Source organism: Sinocyclocheilus grahami, unplaced genomic scaffold (genome assembly GCF_001515645.1).
Source record: "Sinocyclocheilus grahami isolate Dianchi unplaced genomic scaffold, SAMN03320097.WGS_v1.1 scaffold97.1, whole genome shotgun sequence".
Lineage (NCBI taxonomy): Eukaryota > Metazoa > Chordata > Actinopteri > Cypriniformes > Cyprinidae > Sinocyclocheilus > Sinocyclocheilus grahami.
Window position 1 is genome coordinate 1,859,741 of NW_015505276.1, and position 26,547 is coordinate 1,886,287.

The 26,547-nt window shown below is 35.9% G+C and overlaps 1 protein-coding gene across 1 annotated transcript in view; it reads right to left on the reverse strand.

Moving 5' to 3' along the window:
* Positions 1-271: 271 nt before the first annotated feature.
* LOC107587999 (protein tweety homolog 2-like) overlaps positions 272-26,547 on the reverse strand; it is a 50,916-nt gene continuing 24,640 nt past the window's right edge. Inside the window, exons 3-14 of the mRNA XM_016275981.1 lie at positions 19,747-19,858; positions 13,334-13,554; positions 13,234-13,235; positions 9,772-9,866; positions 7,496-7,565; positions 6,633-6,688; positions 5,949-6,041; positions 5,770-5,862; positions 4,569-4,711; positions 4,307-4,483; positions 4,122-4,200; positions 272-818 (exon numbers count right to left, since the gene is read on the reverse strand). Coding sequence (XP_016131467.1) covers positions 738-818; positions 4,122-4,200; positions 4,307-4,483; positions 4,569-4,711; positions 5,770-5,862; positions 5,949-6,041; positions 6,633-6,688; positions 7,496-7,565; positions 9,772-9,866; positions 13,234-13,235; positions 13,334-13,554; positions 19,747-19,858 — 1,222 coding nt within the window. The 3' untranslated portion in view covers positions 272-737. The remainder of the gene's footprint in view (positions 819-4,121; positions 4,201-4,306; positions 4,484-4,568; positions 4,712-5,769; positions 5,863-5,948; positions 6,042-6,632; positions 6,689-7,495; positions 7,566-9,771; positions 9,867-13,233; positions 13,236-13,333; positions 13,555-19,746; positions 19,859-26,547) is intronic.

Consider the following 26,547-nt stretch of genomic DNA (forward strand, 5'->3'; position numbering starts at 1 on the left):
TTTATATTTAAAGAGAGGCACCAACAAAACACCTTCTCCCTCATGCAAAACACATCTTTATCATAGCAGACCATCACAGAAGCCCGTTCAATTGATCATTTCTCTCATTCTGTATCATTTGGTGTCTATTTAACCATCTATTTAAAGGGGTCATATGATGTTGCTAAAAAGAACATTATTTTGTGTATTTGGTGTAATAAAATGTGTTTATGCGGTTTAAGGTTTAAAAAACACATTATTTTCCACATACTGTACATTATTGTTTAAAAGTCAGTGTATATTAATTAAAGGCTCATAATCGAGCTCAAGGCCTTTGTGTGGTAAAATGAAACCATTATTTTTCTTTATCATTTACTTAAGCTATTAATCACCATTTGCATGCCCTAAGCTGAAGTGCTAATCAAAACCTGAATCTCGAACACCAGGCTGATCCAGTTTGCTGCTATCACAGAAAACTATTTATTAATGATCTGGCGAGCCCCTGAGGAGAATAAGCGAATATTTAGATGATCAGAGCTCACCCATAAACCTCTGAGGTATCCTTTGCCTTTTTAGATGAGACTTGGATGGCATGCAGTCTTTGAGAACTCCCTTTGATGCATTATAATTTGTGCTTTAACATCCACAGGTGTCCTCCTTTGAGATGAGACGAGAGATCTCAGTCTACAGTACTTGGCTTATTAAAGGAACGCATCTCATGCTGCTGGAGACCTCTTGAGGACGAGGAAGCAGGAAAACTAAATCTGGACGTCTGTCCCGAAGTGTCTGATTTGGGCATCAGTCATAGACAGGTAGGTGGTCCTCATGCTGGGCGAATACTGCGGTTGTTAAAGAAAGAATGAAGAAACAGATGTTAAAGGTGTTTGACATTAGATACTAGCATGTGTAAAAAACAGTCCCTCAAGCCCATACAGAGATCTGCAACGAGAAAAATAAAAAAAATTTCATAAGAGTTGATGTTTTGCTGTGAAATAAGGTAAAGCAAAGATTTTTAATGTGGTGTGGGCGTGGCCAGCGCCTTTATGCAAATGAGGAGCGATGCAGTCACTACCACTGTCCTAAACTTCCTGTCAGACACTTTACAAGTTACTTAACTATACAAAAAAATAAAAATAAAATTATATATATATATATATATATATATATATATACACACACTGTCAAAAGTTTAGTATCAGTAAGATTTTTTATGTTTTTAAAGAAGTATCTTATGCTTATCAAGGCTGCATTTATTTAATCAAATATGCAGAAAAAAAACAATAATTAGTGAAATGTTATTACAATTCAAAATAATGGTTTTCTATTTGAATATAATTTAAAGTATAATTTATTTCAGAGATGCAAAGCTGAATTTTCAGCATCATTAGGCCAGTCTTCAGTGTCACATGACCCTTAGAAATCATTCTAATATGCTAATGTATTATCAATGTTGGAAACTTTATTATCAATTAAAATTCAATTAAATTATCAATTTTATTATCAATTAAAATTCAATTAAATTATAATTTTTTTTGGAACCTCTGATACTTTTTCAGGATTCTGTGATGAATAAAACGTTTGAAAGAACTGTATTCATTTAAAATAGAAATATATTCTAAGAAGTCTTTTAATAACACATTTTTAAATCAATTTAAGACATCCTTGCTGAATAAAAGTATTGATTTCTTTCAAAAAAGAAAGAAAAAAAAACTGACCCCAAACTTTTGAACTGCAGCGTATATTGATTTCTATATATGCATATATAAAAATGTATAAACGTATGTGCATATGTGTATATAGACACATACACATTTCGATATATGCAATGAGACTTGAACATGAAAATACTAACTTGCCAGGAGGACTTGCAAACACTGTGGGTGTTGGCAAGGTGGAGGAGTTACTATAAGCAATTTCACTGCTCTATGTGATTCATTTCTGCGCATGTACTGGAAATAATAATGATCTCCAGAAATGAAATCACTGTATGTGTGAACAGGACTTGAGGTGAGTTGGGAAAACACTGATGAATTTTTGGCAAAAGACAACAGCTTACATTTTAAAGGGATGTACAGAATGTTTATGAAGTGGGTGATGATATCCTCAAAGGAAGGAAACGTGGACAAAGTCATGTTGAGGGGGGGACAGGGGCACACTTACTGTTTCTAAATGTCTGAGGATATAACTTCACATGCGATAAAAGACAGGAAAAGAACTCAATTAGCTGTGAAATATCATTGTGTGAATACAGAGTCTTGACAGTTAAAAATGAAGCTGGGAATCGGTTCATTAGACAGAAGACTGTCCTGTGATGAGTTGTACGCCTCCTGCAATGCTTCAACCAACACGACTCACTAGATGATCCTCTCAATTACACCCTTTCACTTATGATTCATCTTACAGCTCACAATCTGCACAAGCCTGATGGACAATTTGGCTTCGAATTAAATCAAGACAGGACTGTTTTTAATTAATTTTCATTAAAAATGAATAGTAATTTCTCCTTTTTCCCTTTATAACTGCAAGGATATTCAACAAAAAATGGAAACATCAGGGGGCAGTAATGCTCCATGTCTACTTTCAGCTTCAGTTCTCATGATCTCGAACACCACAATCACACAAAGCAACCTTAGACACGGGTTACATTAATGAAATCATACTGGATCTAATATAACATTCACCATAATTAAGAATTATGGTGAATATACACTATACCTTTCAAAGTTTTGGGGTCGGTGAGATTTTTTAATGTTTTTGAAAGAAGTCTCTTATGCTCAGCAAGGCTGCACTTATTTGATGAAAAATCCCATATAAACAGAAAATTCTGAAATATTAACCTTTTAAAAATCAGTTTTCCATTTGAATATATTTTATGATGTAATTTATTCCTGTGATGAAAACTGTATTTTCAGCATCACTGATAGACTCTGAAGACTCCAGTCTTCAGTGTCTCATGATCCTTCAGAAATCCTTCTAACATGCTGATTTCAAGCTCAAAAAACATTTTTTGCTATTATCAATGCAGAAAACAGTCATGGTACTTATCAGTTTATATTATATTATGAAACTATATATATTTTTTCAAAATGTTTTTATGAAAAAATAATATTTACTGTTTAATAGATGCTTGCTGAATAAAGTGTTAATTTATTTTTCTTTTAAACCTTACTGACCCAAAACCTTTGAATAGTTGAGTGTAAGTGATAATTAAAAGAATAACTGACCAAAAATCAAGCGTAGCGTTAGTTCTGGCACGTCACGTTAGTCAAGCTCGTATCAGCTGACTCTCAGTTGAGCCCCATCTACCTATAGGAATATGACACCTATCTAAGCATTCATATATAAGGTCCCGCAGTAGTATCAGCAGTTTTCGCATTGCTCAATAGTTAATTACCCTTCTTCATCCCCAACTCCTCCTCTGTCAGTCAGGATTTAGCCTTCTGATTCTCCTTTGAATCAGACTAATTCTAAAATGTGTACATACAAATACAATTGGTTCTGTTCTGTTTACCCTGGGGGGGTTATCGCTGCTCTCCCTGCTCTCATCCATGCTAGGATGCATGGATGCGCAGGGAGTTCTTGCCCAGAACAGAACCATACTGTCAATCCAAACTGTATGCTAATTGTCAATCATATTTGACGATAGTGGTCCTGACAGAAATGAAATATTTCTATGGTCTGCAGAAGAAAGCAAGTCATACAGGTTTGTAATAGTGCTAAAAATCCGCAACTACCTCAGTATATGATACACATCATAATGTATTACATTACAAGTATTGGATTGCAATTTTAACTTTGCTTTATTTTTGTCAAGTAAGACACGGTATGGAGTTGAAAATTTTTTACCAGTTTTAACCAGTTTATACTCAATTAGATGACCTACCTCTTCAGAAATTTTAAGAAAATTTACATACAAAATAAATAAATTAAATATAATATTAATATTATATATAATGATTTATAATTGTATCAGCAGAGCCCTATTGTGGAATGGCATAATGGTTGGATATACAGTCATTTAAATTTTTGCCGCACAATGTTTTGCAACACATTAACAGACCACTGGTTGGTGATATAGAAACCATCAAATATTCAAAAATGGAATAAAACTGTTAGTAAATGGAAGATTGAAATCAAAATACCGATGGTGGTGGTGAACCGCTCCCAATCAACGGGACGTTTTCATAGCGCGGACTTCTTTCAAATAGCATGGACTGGTTCCTGCAGGAGAGGAAGAAAGATAAGTGGGTCAGCAAAGACAGAGAGAAAACAACAGCTCTCGCTCTCGCTCTCTCTCTCTCTCTCTCAAACACACACACACACTCACATGTACTCTGGTGTGCTGGATGTGGCCTGCAGTGGAGGATGCAGACTCGTCTGGCTGCCCATGCTGCTGCTGTAGCTGCAGAAACTGTGAACTTGAGCTCTGCTGGGGTTATACGGTGTGATGCGTCTCGACGGGTTAAAGGGGTCCTCCTCATCGATATCATCATAATCCCTGTCCCTGAGGACAACCAATCACACGTCAGTCACACTGATGGTCTCAGGTGCCATGCACTACAATGACACGGCAGGAAGGTGGATGGTACCTGATGGCGATGAGGGTCCAGACATGTGGGACGGCACACAGCAGGGCACAGAAGGCACAGGCTGCCAGCAGAGAGAACAGGCACAGATACAGGAGCCCTTCCACGCCATCATAGCAAACACCCAGCAGAGCCTCCAGATAATCCTGCAGGACCAGAGCACTGTTAGATCAACACAGGACCTAAACATATTTCCTATTTGTTTTTAAGTAGTCTGAGATAATAATGTAGTATTATTTATTAGAGAAAAAACTGCTTCACTGCTTGTAAATATTTGAAAAACTTTTGTTTGCAAAATTGAAGTTAAGCGGTGCAACCGACATGCAGAAAAATATAGACCTCTATACCAAGGTCACCTTAAGAAAAATAATAATATGGTTTACCTTTTCGAAAATAATATCATTTACGAATTATGATTACATGCATTAAAGGTGTAAGGAAAATGTTATTACTTTATACTCGATGGTTACACCACATAACATTTTTACAGACATTAAATTTAATAGTTGGTTGGAAATGGTAAAAAAAAGTTTTTCAAAACCACATGAAATCAACAAATACAGATTGTAAAAATATTTGAAAAACTTTTGTTCGCAAAATCTAAGTCAAGTAGTGCCACCAACATAAAAGCAGAAAAAAATCCACTAACGCCAAGGTCATCATAAATCTCTTCAATAGATAAGTCAACCTTTTTATGAAAAATCAAGGTTAATTCAGGTTATAAAATGTCATGTGGTGCAACTCCCCCAAAAATATTATGTATGAATTAGGAATATGATATTTGTATAATAAATAAATAAACAAACAAATAAACTATTTATTTAAAAAATATATATAATAATAATAATTATATATATATATATATATATATATATGTTTTCAAAAATAATAATTTGTGGACACTTACATGCATTGAAGGTGTAAGGAACTTTTTTTGATGGTCACACTACATGACAATTTTAGAGACATTACATTTTGAAATTTTGAAAATGGCATAAATAAAAACCAAAATTTTAAAAAATAAAATCCTCCTGTTCTTTATCATAAACACTCTTATTTGTCATTGCAGGCAGTTTTGGGTTAAATTAATAATAATACAAATAAATAAATAAACAAAACAGTGAACAAGACTGGCAATAGATAGAAGTCTGACTTAAACCTGGCAAACTGTTAAAATATACTTTGAAGTACAAAGGTGACTCACTTTATGCAGACTACGGCAGTCCAGCAAGGCGGTAAGCTGGTGCAAATGGAACTCTGAAGAGTTCAAGATCCGCTGAATTCCAAGAAGATCTTTCTAAAATGATTCAAATTGGAAAATAAATGTTTGGAAAAAAGGACGTACAGGATGTGAAGCAGAACCCTCTTTGACAGCACTCTCACCTCTGCGGTGGGATATACAGCGACAGTAAACTGCAGCAAACCTTGCACCTGTATCTGCATGGTGGTCAGAGACCTCAGGAAGATGGTCAAAGACTGCAAAACAAAAACAACAGCAAATCAGACAAACATGTGACCTAAGGCAGTCGATCCACTGAACTAAACAATTTCTACATAGACATGCTATAGGTTCTGCCTTATGTTAATGTAATGACAAGTAAAATGTCATTAATCCATGCTGAGGATATGCACTTGCATCTGGATTAACGATTATTAAGGTTTTAAATTTGGTTAATGGTTACATCTGTCTTATACATCTGCTTTATGACATCCCCCCAGAACATTTACTTTAATAGATCCTCCAAAACAGCAGCTTAACCAGCAGAGAATACCGTCTAAATCAGTGGAAAAGCTTTCACAGGATTCCCACAGGCAATGCGAGAAAGCCAGACAAATCGAATTATCCCAAAACTACAGACAAAAGAGACCCCCTTTGATCAAAGTTTATTTTCATATCGCCTATTCATAATTTAATTAGTCACGCAGATTATTTACAGAAACATTATAATGGCTTTAACATGGGTATTTGCCTCAATTAGAAGTCAAATGAATCTGTAAGCTCCGTTAATTGCTTGTGTCAGGAGTTCAGGGAGGAATTGAATGCTGACGTGCCGGGGAATCGTTTACCTGCTGGAACGGATTGGGAAGACTCTGGCTGCAGTATAGGTAATAGTGCACTATATCTGCAGGGGACACAGAAACAAAGTGAAGATTCAAATGCTTACAGTCTGTGCCATTAAATGAAACTGAACCATCAAAATGGGTCATTTGGAAACCATCATTAATCATGAGCACATTAAAGGAATAGTTTAGCCTAAAATTATAATTTGCTGAAAATGTACTCACCCTTAGGCCTTTGTTTCAACTATGGATCCTGTGTAGTGATTGGGTGCCGTCAGAATGAGAGTCCAAACAGCTGATAAAAACATCACAATAATTAAAAAGAAATGGTTTAAAGTTAAAATGCCTTAATAATGGATTAGTTTCTTACAAACACACAGCTTTTCAATTCACAAGATAATTGATGGACTGGGGTCGTGTGGATTGCTTGTGGATTATTGTGATGTTTTTATCAGATGTTTGGACTCTCATTCTGACGGCACCAATTCACTGCAGAGGATCCATTGGTGAGCAAGTGATGTGATGCTAAATTCCGCTAAATCTGTTCCGATGAAGAAACAAACTCGTCTACATCTTTGACGACCTGAGAGTGAGTACATTTGACAAGTACAGTTTTAAATTTTTGGGTGAACTATTGCTTTGACATATGACCGCCCACATATCAGCTATTCAGTATTAAGCCACCAATTACAATAGAGATCATTTAAAGGTAAAGTAGCAATAACTGTTTAATTCTAAATGTCAGAGAGTGTGGAAAATGATTGTGTGAAACTACATTATGAGGAAACATTGAGTATAGGATATGACTTTGTTTTAAAAAACATCTAGTTCATGCAAAGGACACAGGCATATGGAGCAATATTACTTACCCGCACTTAAGGAGTCTTTGGTTTGATTGACAATGAACTTGTCAGGAGAGACACAAAAGTCACTGGTGCCCTAGAACAGACCAAACAACAAGCTCACAAGTACAATTCTGCAAAACAAGAGAAAGAAACTGAAAGGCCACATAGCCTTTGGCGGATGCTGTTGCAGTGCTCACACATATTGGATTGTGGCGTTTGTATCAAAATGTGACAGGGTTTCTAAGACCTTTGCTGAAAGTCAGGACCATAAAAGGTGATCAAACAGGGGTTAATCCTATTGCAGAGATCTGTGGATGGCCTGGCTTAAATTAGTGGGCTTCAGCGGCAAGAACAGACAGTGAAGTGTTACCTCAGATATTGAAAAAGGCTCAAAGAAACCTGAAACTTTCTTGAGGGAAAGTGTCATGAACACTTTTTTCTAATTAAAATGTTTCTGCACTGATAATCTTCTCTCTGACAAAGCTCTGACAATCTCATTCATGCATTCAGATCTGAATGCATTCGGATTCAAAAGTGACAAACTGGATGGCAAAACCAACCAGATTTTAATTTCAGAACTAGGATGCCCTTGGGATTTAAGCGACATTATTACCAATCATTTCCTAGTTAGGTAAGGTTAAGACAATGGTGGTTTGTTGGAACAGAAACTTGTTGTTTCAAAACCACCACAGTGTTTCACATGTGGTCCCGATGGTAAATTCTCTCCGAAATAAATAAAAAAGGGACAAATGCAGGTGTGAGAGTCACATGTTCCTTCAAGGCTTGTTTCCACTCTCTCTTACTATCAGTAACAGGAGGGAATCGATGTAGTCAGGCACTGCTGGAGTAATCCACTTTACTGCTGGGCCTGACCTCTGCTCTGACCCCTCATTGAGCAGTCTTAAGTTCTGTTCCCCACAGACATGCTGACTGAAGCGTCGGCTCTTACTCTAATCACTGTCATGCTCGCCGTTTGCCTCTTAATGTGTAGCTACTCAAAGACTAGAGCTAAAATAAGTAAGACATTGTATTTTATAACAACATATGTTTCTTGACAAAATGCAAATAACATTTACTATTTCTTTCACAGCATTTGTTGGTTATAAATAGGGTTGCAAAAAGGTGGAATATGTCCAGTAAATTTCGGAAATATTCCAGAAATTTTGGAAACTTTCAAATAGTTTTTGGCGTATTCTAGGGATTTTTGGAAAGTTTATGGAAATTTAGAAGACATTTTCCACCCTTTTGCAACCCTAGTTATAAACATGTTCAAGCAAGGTTGAGGATTCATAGTTGAAGATTTGGACTACTAATGAAAAGTGGCATGTTTGAGGTCAGGTAAGTGCGTCACAGGAAGTGGAAAGTACACGAGATCCCCCTTCAATACCCCAGTGACATCATGAACAAGGCACTTAGCTCCTAGGTGCACGGTACTTGCACACCCAATTACTGTATTACAAGTCAAGACTAAATATAAGGCATCTTCAGAGGTGTTAGTGAGGCCAGCAGGGGGTGCTCACCCTGTGGTCTGTGTGGGTCCTAACGCCCCAGTGTAGTGACGGGGACACTATACTGTCAACAAGCACCGTCCTTCGGATGAGACGTTAAACCGAGGTCCTGACTCTCTGTGGTCATTAGAAATCCTAGGATGTCTTTCGAAAAGAGTAGAGGTGTGACCTCGGCATCCTGGCCAAATTTGCCCATTGGCCTCTGATCATCATGGCCTCCTAACCATCCCCATATATACTAATTGGCTTCATCACTCTGTCTCCTCTCCACCAATAAGCTGGTGTGTGGTGGGCGTTCTGGCGCACTATGGCTGCCGTCGCATCATCCAGGTGGATGCTGCACACTGGTGGTGGATGAGGAGATACCCCCTGACAATATAAAGTGCTTTGAGTGCCTAGAAAAGCGCTATATCTATGTAATGAATTATTATTATTATTATTAGATGCAGAGATGAAGACCGAGGCGAGACATGCGACAGAGTAAATTGGCCTGTTTAGTGACACAGAGAGAATGGCTGTTTACATTCGTTAAGCCAGTGGACTGTCTAATTTAAATGACCAGAGTTTTGTAATCAGCTTTTCAAACTGGCATGCACCACGAGACGCATAAACGCAGTCACTGAACCCTGATAATCTCCTAAGAGTTTCACATAGCTCACGCCCCTCTACCCTTACAAACATTCACTTAAAAAAAATCCAGGACAGTGTTAGTGAATGAAGTGACTCATAGTCACTGGACACTGATCAAAGGGAGTTTAAAGTAAGCAGTCATGTGAAAACACAGTAACTTACCACAGCTGTGGCTGTGCCCGCTCCTAATGACGCCCAACTCATGATCAGGGTCAGTACGCCACACACCATAATACTGAAATGAGAGAAAGAGAGGACTTAACAGTGAGATGTGAAGTTAAACATGAAATTAAACACTACCTTGCAAAAGTTTGGGTAAGTAAAATCTTTTTGAAAGAAGTCTCTAATGCTCACCAAGGTCAAAAATACAGTAAAAAACAGTTTTGTCATGACAACTCTCGGAGTGATTTGCATGGTAATGTACATGACAAGGTTAATGTGTTTGGTCTTGGCGGAATAGATCTGCTATGCTGCTGCGGCAGAGCAAGTACCGAGACTTGCGACTGCCAATACGTCCACAACATGCTGCTGTGAGCATGTAAGAAATACTGCTGCTGCAAATATAACATGAACAACCCCCATATAGTATACATGAATCACCCCGTAGCAGATCTATACAAGTGGAGCTGGGGAAGGTGGAGGGTTTCTAGAGCGTGCTGCAAACTGCTACCACAAACATTAGCCAAATATTTAAATGTTGAGTAGTGAGCTCATTGGCTACTGATACAGGAGAGTGTACACATACAGTGACGTGATGATGATGTCATTATGTCATACGGAGTTAGATCTATTTGGACTGCGCCATCTAGTTTCATGCCAGAACTTTGTATTAAAACTGTGAAACAATATTATAATTTAAAATAATCTATTTGAATATATATTAAAAAGTAATTTACTTCTGTGATGCAAAGCTAAATTTTTAGCATCATTACTCCAGTCTTCAGTGTCACATGAAGTCATTATAAATCATTCTAATTTACTGAATTGCTTTTCAAGAAACATTTCTTATTATTCACAGATTATTATTAACAGATGTGTGATACATTTTTTTTTACGATTCTTAGATGAATAGAAAGTTCAAAAGAACAGGATTTATTTAAAATATATATTTTTTTCTGCCTTTACTGTCACTTTTCGATCAATTTAATGCATCTTTGCTGAATAAAAGTATGAATTTCTTAAATATACATACATATATATATATATATATACAAACGTAGGTTTATGAAAGATGAAAGCAGAAATAGGTGTTCAGATAATATAAAAAGGCACATATATTTTTATTTGTACTATAGTATTCTTATTTATTAGCTACTTATCGTATAGTTTTGTACTGAATTATTAAGTAGAGGATGTTGAAAACAATTTTGTTTTATGTGGAGCAAATAAAGAAAGGAAATCTAATCTAAAGAATTTGATTAAAAAAGTAATTGCTTGTAATCAAAATCGATTCATGTCAACTGTAGGCACGTTATGTTCAATAATATAAAAACAAACAAACAAACAACATATGTCTGCTTTTCTAAGCAAATAATGTTATGCTATTATTTTCATATAATTTGATTAATTAAACTGTCACCTCATTCGATTTTTTTTAAATCAGTTGACAGTGCTGAATTTAATATTCATCTACTGTGTGATTTAGATGTGTGTGAGCACACTGCCAGTAGGTCTCTAAGTACTTTAAAAGTGGGTGTTTCTAGCACTCAAATTATTCTTCCATCTTCCGTTGTATGTTTCCCATCCAATTAATAATTGAACAGACCAAATACACATAAGAATTTCATGAGCTCCAGCCTAGTATGTGAGAACAAACAATCTGCCAAACAGTTCACTCTGAGAAGGTGTTATTTCTGGTAATCAAGCATAGCATTTGATCCCATAAAAAATGTTTTATGAACGCATAATATTTCAATAAAAGATTCAGTAGTAGGGCACTGTTTTTGAACTAATGTTAGAGCATTGAAACCAATGTTTAAAAACAGGTGTTTTACTGTATTTTCTGTACTGCATTGATTCAAGGTCTATGGTTTGGTGTGCTACTGGAATGCCTGGCAAGTCACAATCCGATCAGTAATCCTACATCAGGAGGACTTAAAAATGCCCACACATCTTGAGACATAGAGATAGAGAGACGGAGGGAGAGAAATATATGGAGGTGTATGATAAATCAAGGGAGGGAGTCCAGAGCTTGGGCGATTAGATTTACCCATGAGTAATGGAGGAAGAGACGTTTGAACATTGCTGCTCAATAGCACAGTCCTTTAGCTGCTTGAAACACTAGCTACTCGTCAATACATGCACTGCAAGTTCATAACGTGCCGGTCTACAAAATGGAAATGTAATCTTCTTGGAGGGCATACAAATCAATTTAACAAGACTAACAGCTCCAAAAGGGCACAAGTAACCTACATCAGTCCACATGAGATCCAGTAGTAGTGATAAACAATAGAAGATAAACAAGTAGCCAAAGCTGGCACCTTTAAGGCAGTGCTCCATTAAAAACAACTTGATTTTGGTAGGGTTAGTAGGTTGAGGGGGGGCAGGGCAACATTTCTGAGAAGTAGGGCCATAATTATGAGATGTAGAGCGAGAGTTTAAGAAATGGGGACATATATTTGAGGAGTTGATCCACAAGTTTGAAAAAAAAAAAAAAAAGGGTTACATGTTTTGAGGAGTAGGACTAGAAGTTTGAAAACTAAGGTCACATGTATAAAGAGTAGGGCAAAAAACTAGGCTTGCATGTTTGAGGAGTAGGGCCAGAAGTTTGAGAAATAGGGAGAAGATTTGAGGAGAAGGATGTTTGAGGAGAAGGATCAGAAATTTGGAAAACAGGGTCATATGTTTGAGAAGGTCAGACATCTGAAAAATAGGGTGAAATGTTTGAAAAATAAGATTACATGTTTGAGAAGAAGGGTCAGATATTTGGAATACATGGTCAGATGTTTGAAAAGTAGAGTGAGACGTTTGAAAAATAGGGTCACGAGTTTGAGGAGAAGGGTCTGAAATTTGGAAAATAGTGTCATGTTTGAGGTGAAGGGTCTGACATTTGGAAAATAGGGTCACGTGTTTGAGGAGTACGGACAGAAATTTGGAAAATAAGGTCATATGTTTGAGAAGAAGGGTCAGAAATTTGGAAAATAGGGTCAAATATTTGAGAAGTAGAGCAAGATGTTTGGAAAATAGGGTCACGTGTTTGAAGAGTAGGGACAGAAATTGGGAAAATAGGGTCAAATGTTTGAGAAGTAGAGCAAGATGTTTGGAAAATATGGTTTGAAATTTGGAAAATAGGGTCACATGTTTGAGGAGTAGGGACAGAAATTGGGAAAGTAGGGTCAAATGTTTGAGAAGTAGAGCAAGATGTTTGGAAAATAGGGTCACGCATTTGAGGAGTAGGGGCAGAAGTTTGGAATACAAGGTCACGTGTTTGAGGAGTAAAGCTAGATTTTTAGATAATTGGGTCACATGTTTGAGTAGTAGAGTCAGAAGTAAAAAAAAATAGGGTCAGAAGTCTGAAAAATAGGATCACATGATTAAGGAACGGGCTTTTGAAACATTCAGACATTTCAGACCCACGTCTACATCAGCAGTCTCTAAAGTGCATGGGGCTGTACTATCTCTGACCTCTGATGAGACATAGGACATGCTGTTGCAAAAGTTTTCAAGAGCACGGAGTGCAATAAATAAGCCATCATTATTACCCCACCAGCCCAAGGCAGCTTACCTGTAGTACTCTATGAATGAAGTTTTATCCGCGATGGCTGCCAAATCCACTTGCACCTTCATTGTGTCTGGCATGGCTGTCAGCTGCTGGATAATGTTGTTGGCCATCTGCTGCATGAAGTGCAAGGTTTGGGTGTAGTCTCCCCTTGGAGAAAATATCTCATCCAACCGCTCCAGGTGTTCTTTCAGCCCGACCTGCATACTAGCCAATGAGTTTCCCACCTGAGAATAGAGACAAGAAAAATGCTGATAACCATTAGAAGGCTAATAATGGCGATCGGGCCCACTGGCACGGAGACAAATGGCTGTTCTCAATTAATTCTCTATGGGAGCAGGAGGCATGCACAGGGGATCATGGGATTGCCAGAGGAGTAAAGTAAGTGGCAAGAGTGACAGAAAGCGGAGAAATTCTTTAAGGAAAAAAATTATAATGTAAGGCTTTTGATTTCTTTAATTATTACAGATATTTTGAAGAATTTGAGGGTCCAAACAATATTGGACTCAATTGACTTTCATTATATAGGCAGAAAACAACAACACTGAGACATTTCTCAAGATATCTTCTTTTGTCTTACACAGAAAAAAACAAATTCACACAGGTCTGGAATGTATATGAAGGTGAGAAAATTAGGAGTACATGAAATTTTGTGACTTAAGATGTGGTAACAGTTAAATTTTGGTGCGGTTTCACAGGCAATAAGGGTACATTGTCAATAATTTTTCAATGTATAAAGCATATCTTACAACTTTTTTGTCCTCACTTGAGATTTCTTGGATTTCACCTGCCAGAATTTGCTTAAAGGAAAATGTGACCGGATATTTTTTTATGTTATGTTATGATTATGTTATGATTAAAGGAGGGTACTAGCTAAACGATTTTCTCAAAATAAAATGTAGATTATAAACTTGTTATAAACTTTGACATATGGCAGGAAGGAAGCTGATTTATTTTGGCAGACCATCCATTGTTAATGTTAAGATGGACTTCTAGGCTCAAAATTTGCCCAGAAAGTAACAAATCAGTTTTCAGTGAGCTTCATTAGTCCCTGATCTCTGTTTTTGACAGATTCACTGTAGCTGGCAGAGAATCAATAATGCTTTCAGGAGGATTTTGTCAGGTCACCACTAAATATTTCTGCTCTCCGCCTGCCTAGGTGCAGAGTTATGACTATGAAATATTCTGTGCTTATTTTTTAAAACACTATAGAGCCTCTGCTGCAGGCTTGAGTCGATGTCAGAGATCTATCCACGTATCGACCTGTCTGTAAAGCCTGTAAAAACCAAATGCTGCACAACCCTCAAAGGTTCGTACCATAGAGACAAACCAATTGTGAAAAAGCTTTTGTTAGCATTAAAAGATTTTGCGTACAACCTTTATATGAGAATGTATCTTAATCCAGCCAGAGTAAGCTACACTAGACTGGATTAATGGCACATAGTTTGTATCCGTTTTTAAATTTGTTATGAGACATCAAATCCTTTACATACTTAAACAGCACAGTACATCAGCTGAAAAAAATATTTGCTTGAGTCCAGCCATCTGACCTCTTCTTTCCCTCTTTTTAAAGGCCATCATGTGGTATTTCTGGTAAACCGCTCTCATTCTTTGCAATAATTGATCGTTCTGCTTTAATTTCAGTGAATTGCAATATGTGGCTCTTTTGAATAATTGCTCTATAACTCGTAATTTCGAAATGGTGGAAGAGTAATTAAGATGAATAAAGATTAAGATTCAAAAGGACTAACATTCATACATTAGATTCACTTCCCTTGTGGAAGGTGTGGATACTGCATGAAATAGAGTTAAAAGCATGCGAAATGGCAATCACTACACCATTTACTCACAGTTGCAACAGCTATTTTCTGGCACGCAAATACAGGCAGGAGGCGTTTAAAAAGCATGGAAGCTCAAAAACTTCCTCCACACTCTCCCTATCACTTCAACATTCATGAATTCAGTTGTGCAATCAAGCTTGGCCCTTTAGACACGGTCCGTGGCAAGAGTGACAGAAAGCGGAGAAATTCTTTAAGGAAAAAAATTATAATGTAAGGCTTTTGATTTCTTTAATTATTACAGATATTTTGAAGAATTTGAGGGTCCAAACAATATTGGACTCAATTGACTTTCATTATATAGGCAGAAAACAACAACACTGAGACATTTCTCAAGATATCTTCTTTTGTCTTACACAGAAAAAAACAAATTCACACAGGTCTGGAATGTATATGAAGGTGAGAAAATTAGGAGTACATGAAATTTTGTGACTTAAGATGTGGTAACAGTTAAATTTTGGTGCGGTTTCACAGGCAATAAGGGTACATTGTCAATAATTTTTCAATGTATAAAGCATATCTTACACAGAAATCACTTCAAGACAAGCATTTTTTTTTCAACGTGGTGAAATTCGTGTGAGCAACTCAAACCAGTTGCAAAATCTGAGTGGGGAAACTTTTTTGTCCTCACTTGAGATTTCTTGGATTTCACCTGCCAGAATTTGCTTTAAGGAAAATGTGACCGGATATTTTTTTATGTTATGCTATGATTATGTTATGATTAAAGGAGGGTACTAGCTAAACGATTTTCTCAAAATAAAATGTAGATTATAAACTTGTTATAAACTTTGACATATGGCAGGAAGGAAGCTGATTTATTTTGGCAGACCATCCATTGTTAATGTTAAGATGGACTTCTAGGCTCAAAATTTGCCCAGAAAGTAACAAATCAGTTTTCAGTGAGCTTCATTAGTCCCTGATCTCTGTTTTTGACAGATTCACTGTAGCTGGCAGAGAATCAATAATGCTTTCAGGAGGATTTTGTCAGGTCACCACTAAATATTTCTGCTCTCCGCCTGCCTAGGTGCAGAGTTATGACTATGAAATATTCTGTGCTTATTTTTTAAAACACTATAGAGCCTCTGCTGCAGGCTTGAGTCGATGTCAGAGATCTATCCACGTATCGACCTGTCTGTAAAGCCTGTAAAAACCAAATGCTGCACAACCCTCAAAGGTTCGTACCATAGAGACAAACCAATTGTGAAAAAGCTTTTGTTAGCATTAAAAGATTTTGCGTACAACCTTTATATGAGAATGTATCTTAGAATCTTATCCAGCCAGAGTAAGCTACACTAGACTGGATTAATGGCACATAGTTTGTATCCGTTTTTAAATTTGTTATGAGACATCAAATCCTTTACATACTTAAACAGCACAGTACATCAGCTGAAAAAAATATTTGCTTGAGTCCAGCCATCTGACCTCTTCTTTCCCTCTTTTTAAAGGCCATCATGTGGTATTTCTGGTAAACCGCTCTCATTCTTTGCAATAATTGATCGTTCTGCTTTAATTTCAGTGAATTGCAATATGTGGCTCTTTTGAATAATTGCTCTATAACTCGTAATTTCGAAATGGTGGAAGAGTAATTAAGATGAATAAAGATTAAGATTCAAAAGGACTAACATTCATACATTAGATTCACTTCCCTTGTGGAAGGTGTGGATACTGCATGAAATAGAGTTAAAAGCATGCGAAATGGCAATCACTACACCATTTACTCACAGTTGCAACAGCTATTTTCTGGCACGCAAATACAGGCAGGAGGCGTTTAAAAAGCATGGAAGCTCAAAAACTTCCTCCACACTCTCCCTATCACTTCAACATTCATGAATTCAGTTGTGCAATCAAGCTTGGCCCTTTAGACACGGTCCTCTTTGCCTTTAAATTTTAAGAGTGAAACTTCCACTAAAGCTGAAATTGGATTTATGCAGTTGTAGTGAAGCCAATGGTTGTTTGTTGTTCTCACATTTTCAATGTTGTTTTAGCTACAGCAAACAGTGAAAAGGCTGTTCTAGACCGCATATTTAGATATGTTCACTCGGCCGTGAGGCAATGCATTATGGGCCAGTGAGCCAAAGATACACTGGCAGAGAGTGAGAGTGACAGCAGGAAGCTCTCGGAGGCAGTGTATTAGAAGAACAGAGGTTGTCACCACATTGCCAGCAGGTAATGAACATCAGGGCTGTATGAGGAGAAATGTTCTGCCAGCCAGCCAGCCAGCCAAATGCTCCGTTTGTCACACTCAACCTGCCATATGCTAAACTACACCGCCCTCAAATCCAAGACATACTGCTGGAAACACTGTTTGTGGGTTGTTTTAAATATACCAGTGCTCAGTGCATAGATGGTGATGTTCAGACATTTGAATGGGAAAGGAAAGATCTTGTAAGCCTGTCACTTAATCCACATCGATTATAACAAAGACTGAGATTAGAAAAAAAATCACTGCTTTTTTTGTTAATAAAAATGTGAAGTCTGTCCAGTACTAGCATACTTCTACATAACATGCAGTACATACTCTTTACTGCTTAGTATGCTTGAACCAGTAACTTGAAACAGTGGAAATATGCATTGATAAATGTTTCAAACCCTATGTTCAGAATGAAATACAGTACTTGCTGACTATTTGCTGAAAACAGCACAGCATACAGTCGTCAATAATCAATAAATGTTGCAATATTTATGTACTTGCTTTTAAATGAGTTAAAAGTGTATGTTTTTATTTCAAGGAACTATCATTTCAACCATATAGCAACGACAGCCTAGAAAACCCAAAATGTTTAAAAATAAGAAATAAAATACAATATAAAAATCTAATGGAAAAGTCATATTTTTCCACATCATTGTTTCCTTCAAAACATTTAATATTTTTTTTATCAATATGCAACAATAAAACAATACACTGTATAATAATCAGGGCATCTTTAAGGCGTTTAAAATCAAATTAAAGCTTTTTACGACATGCACATATCATTTTAAAAAGACTTTAAAACATTGACCCCAAAATACAATATTAATTTTAAAAAGTAATATTGTATTTTGGGGGTCATTAGACTATCTTACAGTTTAAATAATACAATATAATAATACAATACAATACAATAAAAAGTTTTGGCAAAAAAAATCAGTCAAAATTATGAATATGATATAGATTATATGTAGCCTCATTTTCTAGAATGAATGCACATTAGCTTTTGTTGACCGAAAACGTGCATAAGCACCATGTTGTTACTTTGAAATACACTGCGCTCATATTTATTTTATTAAATCATAGTCTTTTGATGTTTAACCCTCACATTAAGCCATATCGTGATTCCTGGTTTTCTGTCCCCAAATTTAGGACCTCTTCAAATGATAATTAACTCATAGATTATTTATTTAAGTCTTTTTAATCTCTTTTAATAAAAAAAAAAAATAAATAAAATAAAAAAAATAATAATTTTAAGCATTTTTAAAGACCCGCGGGGAACCTGGCAATAAACAGCAAATATTTACCTATTTATTTTTATTAATACATGCAAATTATACACACACAATTCCATGCAGAGGCTTCCATGAATATTTATACGTGATTATGCAAACAAATTGTTAAATGACAGATTTTGAATTGGATTTATTAAAAGCTGGCTTCCTGTTGTGAAACTCCACAACTGTGAAACTAATCTTACCGGTATGCTTTTCAGAAAACATAATGGCCAAATAAAAAGTGTATTAAAATCACAGTGATATTACAGTGCTGCTTGATTTTATACCATGATTTCACTGTAAACTGTAAACAATCAATACAAAGGCCCAGAACTACTGCATACTGCTTTAAGAGTAAGGCATTATAAGATGGCATACTATCTGTTTTGAACATAGCCGATATAACTTTGTGTTGTTTCTCCTTGTCAGAAAACTTTGATTTATCTGCATTTAATAAAATAAAATTAAATAGTTAAATTACATTTTATATTACATAATTAATTTGAATTCTAAAATGAAATGTTAAATTACATACAATTTTAAATTAAATTAAAAACATGAATATAATATTAAATTAATTCTCAATAAATCCTCAATCATTTGATCAGCAGGATGCTCACAGACATATAAAGCAGACCAGTGAATGTGGAAGCATGAGTGGATATACAGATAGATTTTTAATCCCCTTTAATGCAGATGAACAGATCATCCCAGTCTTCTCTTTGCGCTTACTGTTTTCCTTTGCCTACACACAACAATACACACACCAGCTAGATGTGTTTGCATCAGGAGAGGTTTAGTCTATCTACAACTCAAACTAGAGGTTAAAATGGGGACAGGCACAATATGACTACAGCTCTCAACATGCAGAGAAGAAGCCTGCAGCAGTGCTGCATCTATGCGTTTCTCTCTGTGTGTGTGTGGTGCCACTCATCACATGATACACTCATACTCCAGCAGCAGTGAAAAGCCCCTGAGGCTCCGGCTCTTAGTTTTTCAGCATGCAGAATGTAACAGGCAAAATTCAGATTTCGTTTTAATCGCAGTGTTCCTCATGCTATTCTAATGAAATGGGACAACATGATGTGTGACAGGTGAAGGAAGTGAAACTCTTACCAGACTGCCAATGCTACCCAGTGTGTGATTGGCATTATAAATGGAGTAAGTCAACTGGTAAACGCCATCATTGGTTTCGCTGTTTCCATAGAAACCCACGCCCACCGCTGAACTGTGAGAAAACCAAATCAAGGCAGAACAACAGTTTATGTTACAAATAGGGTTTCATATCAATAAAATTCTCTCATGTTGCTTCCAACTGCTTGTTGAAGATTTGAAACATGTAAAGGTGAAGTGTGTATTTTTGACCACTTCAAAGAAGTCATGAGCAATCAAATTGTCAAATCAAATTCATTTTATGAGATAAAGGATTTTGATGCCGCTTCATCAAATTATCCTCCTCAGTTCAGAAAAAAAGGGCCATTAATTTGAACTAAACTACAAAAACAGCCTGTTTTAAATGTACAAAACCTACTAGCGTCACAGGGAAAACATTCACATGTCAGTGAAGCTTTGGTCTTGGTCCACTTGTTGAAAACACCAGAAGAATTAACAATAAGAGTAAAATGTGATGAAATCTCATGGATTGATTTACGATTTAAAGTTGTGGGGATATTTGTATATTTTTTTGACCATCAAGCACATTTATCCCCAAATTATCATTCCCACTTTTATAATTTTCCTAAATTGTATAGTAAAATACTGTATTCTAATATTTAAAAAATAAAAAAATTATAATAATTGCTTTTCCCCATTACAGCAATTCAACCAACATTTTTATTTTGGCTATGGTAATTCATTTTTCCTCAAGAAAAATATGTACTACTGTCACAAAATCTTTTTTGTAATGTTTTTGAAAGAAGTTTCTGACAAAAGAATGCTCATCTAGACTGGATCAAAAATACAGTAAACAGTATTATTGTGTAATATTATTACAATGTTATTTTAATTTTCTCTTTTAATATATTTTAAATGGTCATTTATTCCTGTTTTGGCAAAACTGAATTTTCAGCATCATTACTCTAGTCTTCAGTGTCACAAGATCCTTCAGAAATAATTCTAATATGCTGATTTGCTGTAACATTTCTTTTTAATCAAAGTTAAAAACAGGTGTGCAGATTAATATTTTTATGGAAACCATGTTACATTTTTTTTCAGGATGCTTTGATTAATACAAAGTAAAAAGCATTAAAAGCAACAGCATTAATTTGGAAAAAAAATGTTTGTAACATAAATGTGCTTACGGTCACTTTGGATTGATTTAATGAATCCTTGGTGAATAAAAAAAAAAAAAAAAAAAAAACACTGACCCCAATCGGTAGTGTTTATAAATAAATATATACTTACATTGTGTTGATTTGGAGATAAATTGTGTCCTGGAAATTGTTGACAGGTTTTGTGAGAGTCACTTAATGTATTCTTGTTACCTTGTGTATTGAAATGCCCTTGTTTCACAAATCACAGGTCTCATTTTGGCATAAAACAAAGAGTAAAGTCATCTAAAACACACCTGACTCCAGCTGCTACTGCAATAAACATGAAAAGTGTGCTCACCGGTACCAGTTTGGCTATAAAATTCATCATTTTGACTCAATTGGTCTCATGGTAGCTTCTAATGTGAAATCTGAGTAAATATTTCAAAACAGCCTCCAGAATTGTAGTCTACCTAATTACACTGCTGTGTTGTGTCATAACAGCCCAGAAACCAGTCTGCTTGCTCTCTTCTCCAGACAGCATCAGATCAGCTTCATTAAGCAACCTCACCAGAACCATGTGTGCAGACTGTCAAGCATTAGGGCCGCTCAGTCCATCTCAATCAGCAAGGGATCTAACCCCCACTCCTTATGTTAGAGCCGCTATATGAGACACAGTCCAGGCATGATATTTCCCTTGCTTTTGGAAAACCTCTTCTGTTTTCGATATATTGATGTATCGACTATACAGTATTGTCACTAATGAATTTGAATACAAGAACAGCATTTAAAACAGAATGGAAAAGTGCCAGTGTTACTGAAATTAATGAATAGAATATAACATATAGGCTACAGCAAGTTTTAACCTGGCCCACGGACAAACATAACTGGGGTTTCCTGATATTAAAGGGATAGTTCACTCAAAAATTAAAATCCTGTCATTAATTACTCACCCTCATGTCGCTACAAACCCATAAGACCTTTGTTCATTTTCAGAACACAAATTAAGATATTTTTGATGAAATCTGAGAGCTCTCTGACCCTCCATAGACAAACTACCACGTTCAAGGCCCGGAAAGGTAGTAAGGACTAGGGGTCAACGATATGTGTTTTTCTGGGCCGACACCGATTATTACATCAAGTAGACAGATAACCAATATTTTGAACTCATATATACGTGTGTGTGTGTGTGTGTGTCTGGTGTAAAAATTAAAATTACTGTCAAAATTAAGAATAACAAGGGCTCTGACAAAAACTTTCTTTAAATGCCTTTAAATTATTTTATTGGCAAATCAGCTTTTAAATTGACCGATAACCATAAAAATGCTTAATATCGGCACCGATAACCGGCCAGGCTGATAATCGGCCAGGCTGATAATCGGTTGACCCCTAGTAAGGACATTGATAAAATAGTCCATGTGACATCAGTGGTTCAAACATAATTTTATGAAACTATATTACAATACTTTTCGTGTGCAAAGAAAACTAAAATAATGACTTTATTCAACAATGTCTTCTCTTTCTTGTCAGTCTTCACAATAAATAAAAAAAGAGTATCACAATAAATAAAAAAAGTATTCTCGTAGCTTAATAACATTACGGTTGAACCACTGATGTCACATGGACTGTTTTATCAATGTCCTTACTACCTTTCCGGGCCTTGAACATGGTAGTTGTGTCGCTGTATATGCAGGGTCAGAAAGCTCTCGGATTTCATCCAAAATATCTTAATTTATGCTCTGAAGATGAACGAAGGTCTTACGGGTTTGGAACGACACGAGGGTGAGTAATTAATGACAGAATTTTCATTTTTGGGTGAACTATGCCTTTAAGAGATGCATTCTCCAAATCAGAGCTTTATACTTGCATAATACAGAAATATATCCTGTTTTACTGTATTTTTCTCAACCTGGCATCCATGTGCATGACTTGTGTATCTTATTTTCTTTGATGGCTTCAGCAGAAAGGCAAATTTTCAGACTGTTACATTAATATATTCAGACTGTTATTATAAATATATATGATAAAGCCATCTGTCTGTCTGTCTGTCTGTCTATCCATTATCCATCCATCCATATCTATATCCATCCATTTGTCCATCTATCCGTCTGTCACCCAGAAGACCTCAGAAACGTGCATCATTACCTTAGCAACCAGCTCTAGCAACGATATAGGAAACAGCCAAAATGCACTGAAAGACATTCAACCACATAAGGCATATAACCTTGAAACAGTTTTGATTTCTCAACTTTCCATTTCTAGTTAATTATTTTAAAAAAAAAGTAAATAAAAACCCACACAAGGAGGGGGATTAGAAAAACTCAAGGCCAGTTTAAACACTCACAAAACCCAGGGATGTCAAAGTCATTATTGGATGAGGACTAAATTAGACAAAACACCAAGCAGACAATTTGTTTATATATATATATATATATATATATATATATATATATATATATATATATATATATATATATATTTTTTTTTTTTTTTTTCTGTTACAGTAACTTTAGTTTACATGTTAGTAGATAGATCTTCATGCACCAATATTTCATCAAAAATGAACCGTTATTACTATATAGCTGAAACAATGTACAATTTGAAATTACATTAGATTTGCTAAATTTAACAATTATTCGTTTTTAATATTATTGTTATTATTTTTTTTTTTACAAAATTAGATGAGCAAAAATAACCTGAAAGTAAACATAGGGAAAATTACTATGTACAATTAAATATCTAATATGGGCCAAACATTTTTTAATACAAAACAAAAAACAAAGAATATGTATATATATATATATATATATATATATATATATATATATATATATATATATATATATATATATTCTTCATTTTCTTCTTTTTTTATCTTGGCATACTCATGCAGAGTGAACGCGTGCTGCTCCCCTGAAAAATTAACGTAACCTTATATTAAATGAACTATTTTATAATCATCAACTAGAGAATGACTCTGCTGCTCTTTTTCCACTTTCTGTGCTTATTTCAAGGAAAAAATTTAATGTCTATGCCAGCACTAACTTGGTATTCATGTCATGATTTATTTCTCTAGCATTTTCCCCTGTACCTGTCCATGTCATTATTGCCATTACTGAGTGACTCAAACTTAAAAGTGGGACAAAACAAACTGGGTCGCCAAAGGACACTGCTAGCCATAGATCTGGTTTCAGCTGAAATGCATGAATTTGAATGTTGTATAATTAAAATAAATGCTCTACAGGTTCTATGAGTACATGATACTTGTATGTAGTAAATGGCATAAATAATTTTAGCATATTCAACTTTATTTTTTCTCAAAGTATCGCATACTCCAGATTGGACTCCCAAAGTGGGGAGTAAGCAGATGGCATAAATTGTCCTGCTATAATAACTCCTCAACAGGATGTGTGTGTGTGTTGGTGTGGGGGCAGGTGGTCTGAGTGAGAATCCTGTCTCTGATTTCCCCTAAGCATGATGGATTCCAGGCTCTTTCCTTATAACATTACTAGAACTCCCTCAGGCCAGCAGCATTTCTGCTCCCATTAGCCGGTGAGTGTGCGAGCACAGCTCTCGCCCTCTGTTTCCAGCACGCTGCTGAAATCACTGCTCATCTGGTTACATCTCACTTACAACCTGCACCTCTCCATTTATTAAAGATCCAAAAGCAGATAAGGTGTACATTTTAAGGAAATGATTGGGCACAGTGTCTGTGAGATGAGTAAATTAGCCAGATCTCAAACCCACAATGATTAAGCCTAAAAAAGTGCAAAGATTTAAATAGTTCTTAAAGGGATGGATCAAGGTGGATCATAAGAACACTGCTTATGGTGTTTTTAACATGTTCATATTCAGTGTTGGGGAAAGTTAAAAGTAATGCATTACAATATTGCGTTACTCCCTAAAAAAGTAACTAATTACGTTATTACGTTATTAGTTAATATATTACATATTAGTTACTTTTTATGGAAAGTAATGCGTTACATTACTTTTGCGTTACTTTTTAAATATGAGCAGGGCTTGATTATTTTTAATATAAGAAGTTCTATTTATAGCAAATGTAAAAGCCCTTTCACACCAAAAAGTGTAATGAATAAACCTCAGGCTGAAGGAAAAGTAAATTCCCGTCTGTACAATAGAACGCAGGAGAAGAAACACTCTTCAGCAATAAAAAAAACAATGAAGCACAATTGTTAGTTTATCTAAAGTCATTTTTGCTTATTAGTATGGTTGAACTGGATCATCAAAGGTCAGCAGCAAAGACATTGGTTCATAAAATGGGATTAGATACATTTGTGTTATTTAACATATTTAATTATTGCAGGTTTGCGTCATATTCTGAGTTTGCATTTCACTGTTTTAATTAATTTTGATGAACACTAAATCTGTTTTTTTGTGAGTGGGATGAATTGATGCACATTCACATTTAGTCTAGAACTACAGTAACATCATGTTCACACAGCGCACACAATTCCTCTGCACTTCCAATTTCTCCCAATATGGGGACAGGAGACTTGTCAGTCAATAAATGGGAAAAAGTAACTGGCGTTAGTTTTTTGAAAAAGTAACTCAGATATTTTCTTATAAATTAAAAAAGTAATGCGTTATTTTACTAGTTACTAGAAAAAAGTAATCTGATTACGTAACTCGCGTTACTTGTAATGCGTTACCCCCAACACTGTTCATATTAATCAATCCAGTACATGCATGTAGATGCAATTAGCAAATAAAACACATTTACACATTTTTACATTAACAACAGCCTGTTTTTGCTGCTGTAGCTTCCAGATTTTAAATGTTAATGACTTCTGTTATGACTACATGTGAAAAACTGCTGGACAGCTTATTGAAATTTGGAAGGAGAAAAAAACAACAACTTTAAAATCTACAAAACCACCAAATAATTTAAAATTTTTATGACTAGGCAAGTTTAGTTCAAACTGTAAGTGTCAGAAAGTCCGTTCCGGAACCAAAATCGCGCAGCTGCTTCCATACGGACTTTAAAACTATCATGTCTCACAGACTGTTGCGAACACTGCTGCGCTCTGAGATCAATGTTTCATTGTACGTTTATGCACAAGATACCACAACGTAACGGATACTCTACCTCAATGTGCCTTATATAATTTAATAGATGTTGCTGCTTGTCTGGAATAAATGGCAGTGTTATTGGAGACACACTCATCCCGTGCATAATTCTTTAACTGGAGTCAAATCCATGTTTGCCCGCTATGATACCAGACATTGAGTAAATGTTGGGAGGTGCTACCTAACATAAATTGGTCCTTCGAGCCAGATCATAGCAACCAAATCATCATGGGTAACTGCAGCTAGCAATGCATCAGAGGCTACAGTTCGACCCAAAAGACAGAATAAACTGCCTTCCCATCTGGATGCATATGAGGTTGGCTATCTGCCTCCTGTGGATCCTCCTCCAACCGCTTCTTCATGCTGTCAAAGCCAACACAAGAGCCAGTCGAGGAAAACCCATAGCAAAGCCAGTTCTCATTCCAAATTCAGTGGTCGTTCCAGTGTCTTGGGCGCTCATGCTGCATCCGCACTCACAAGCAGGCAGGCAGCCATAGTGGAGGAAATAATAAAACAAAGGCAGTATGATGAGCTCCGTCAGCAAATGGAGGAGGACCCACTGGCAGAAATAGAGTTTCAG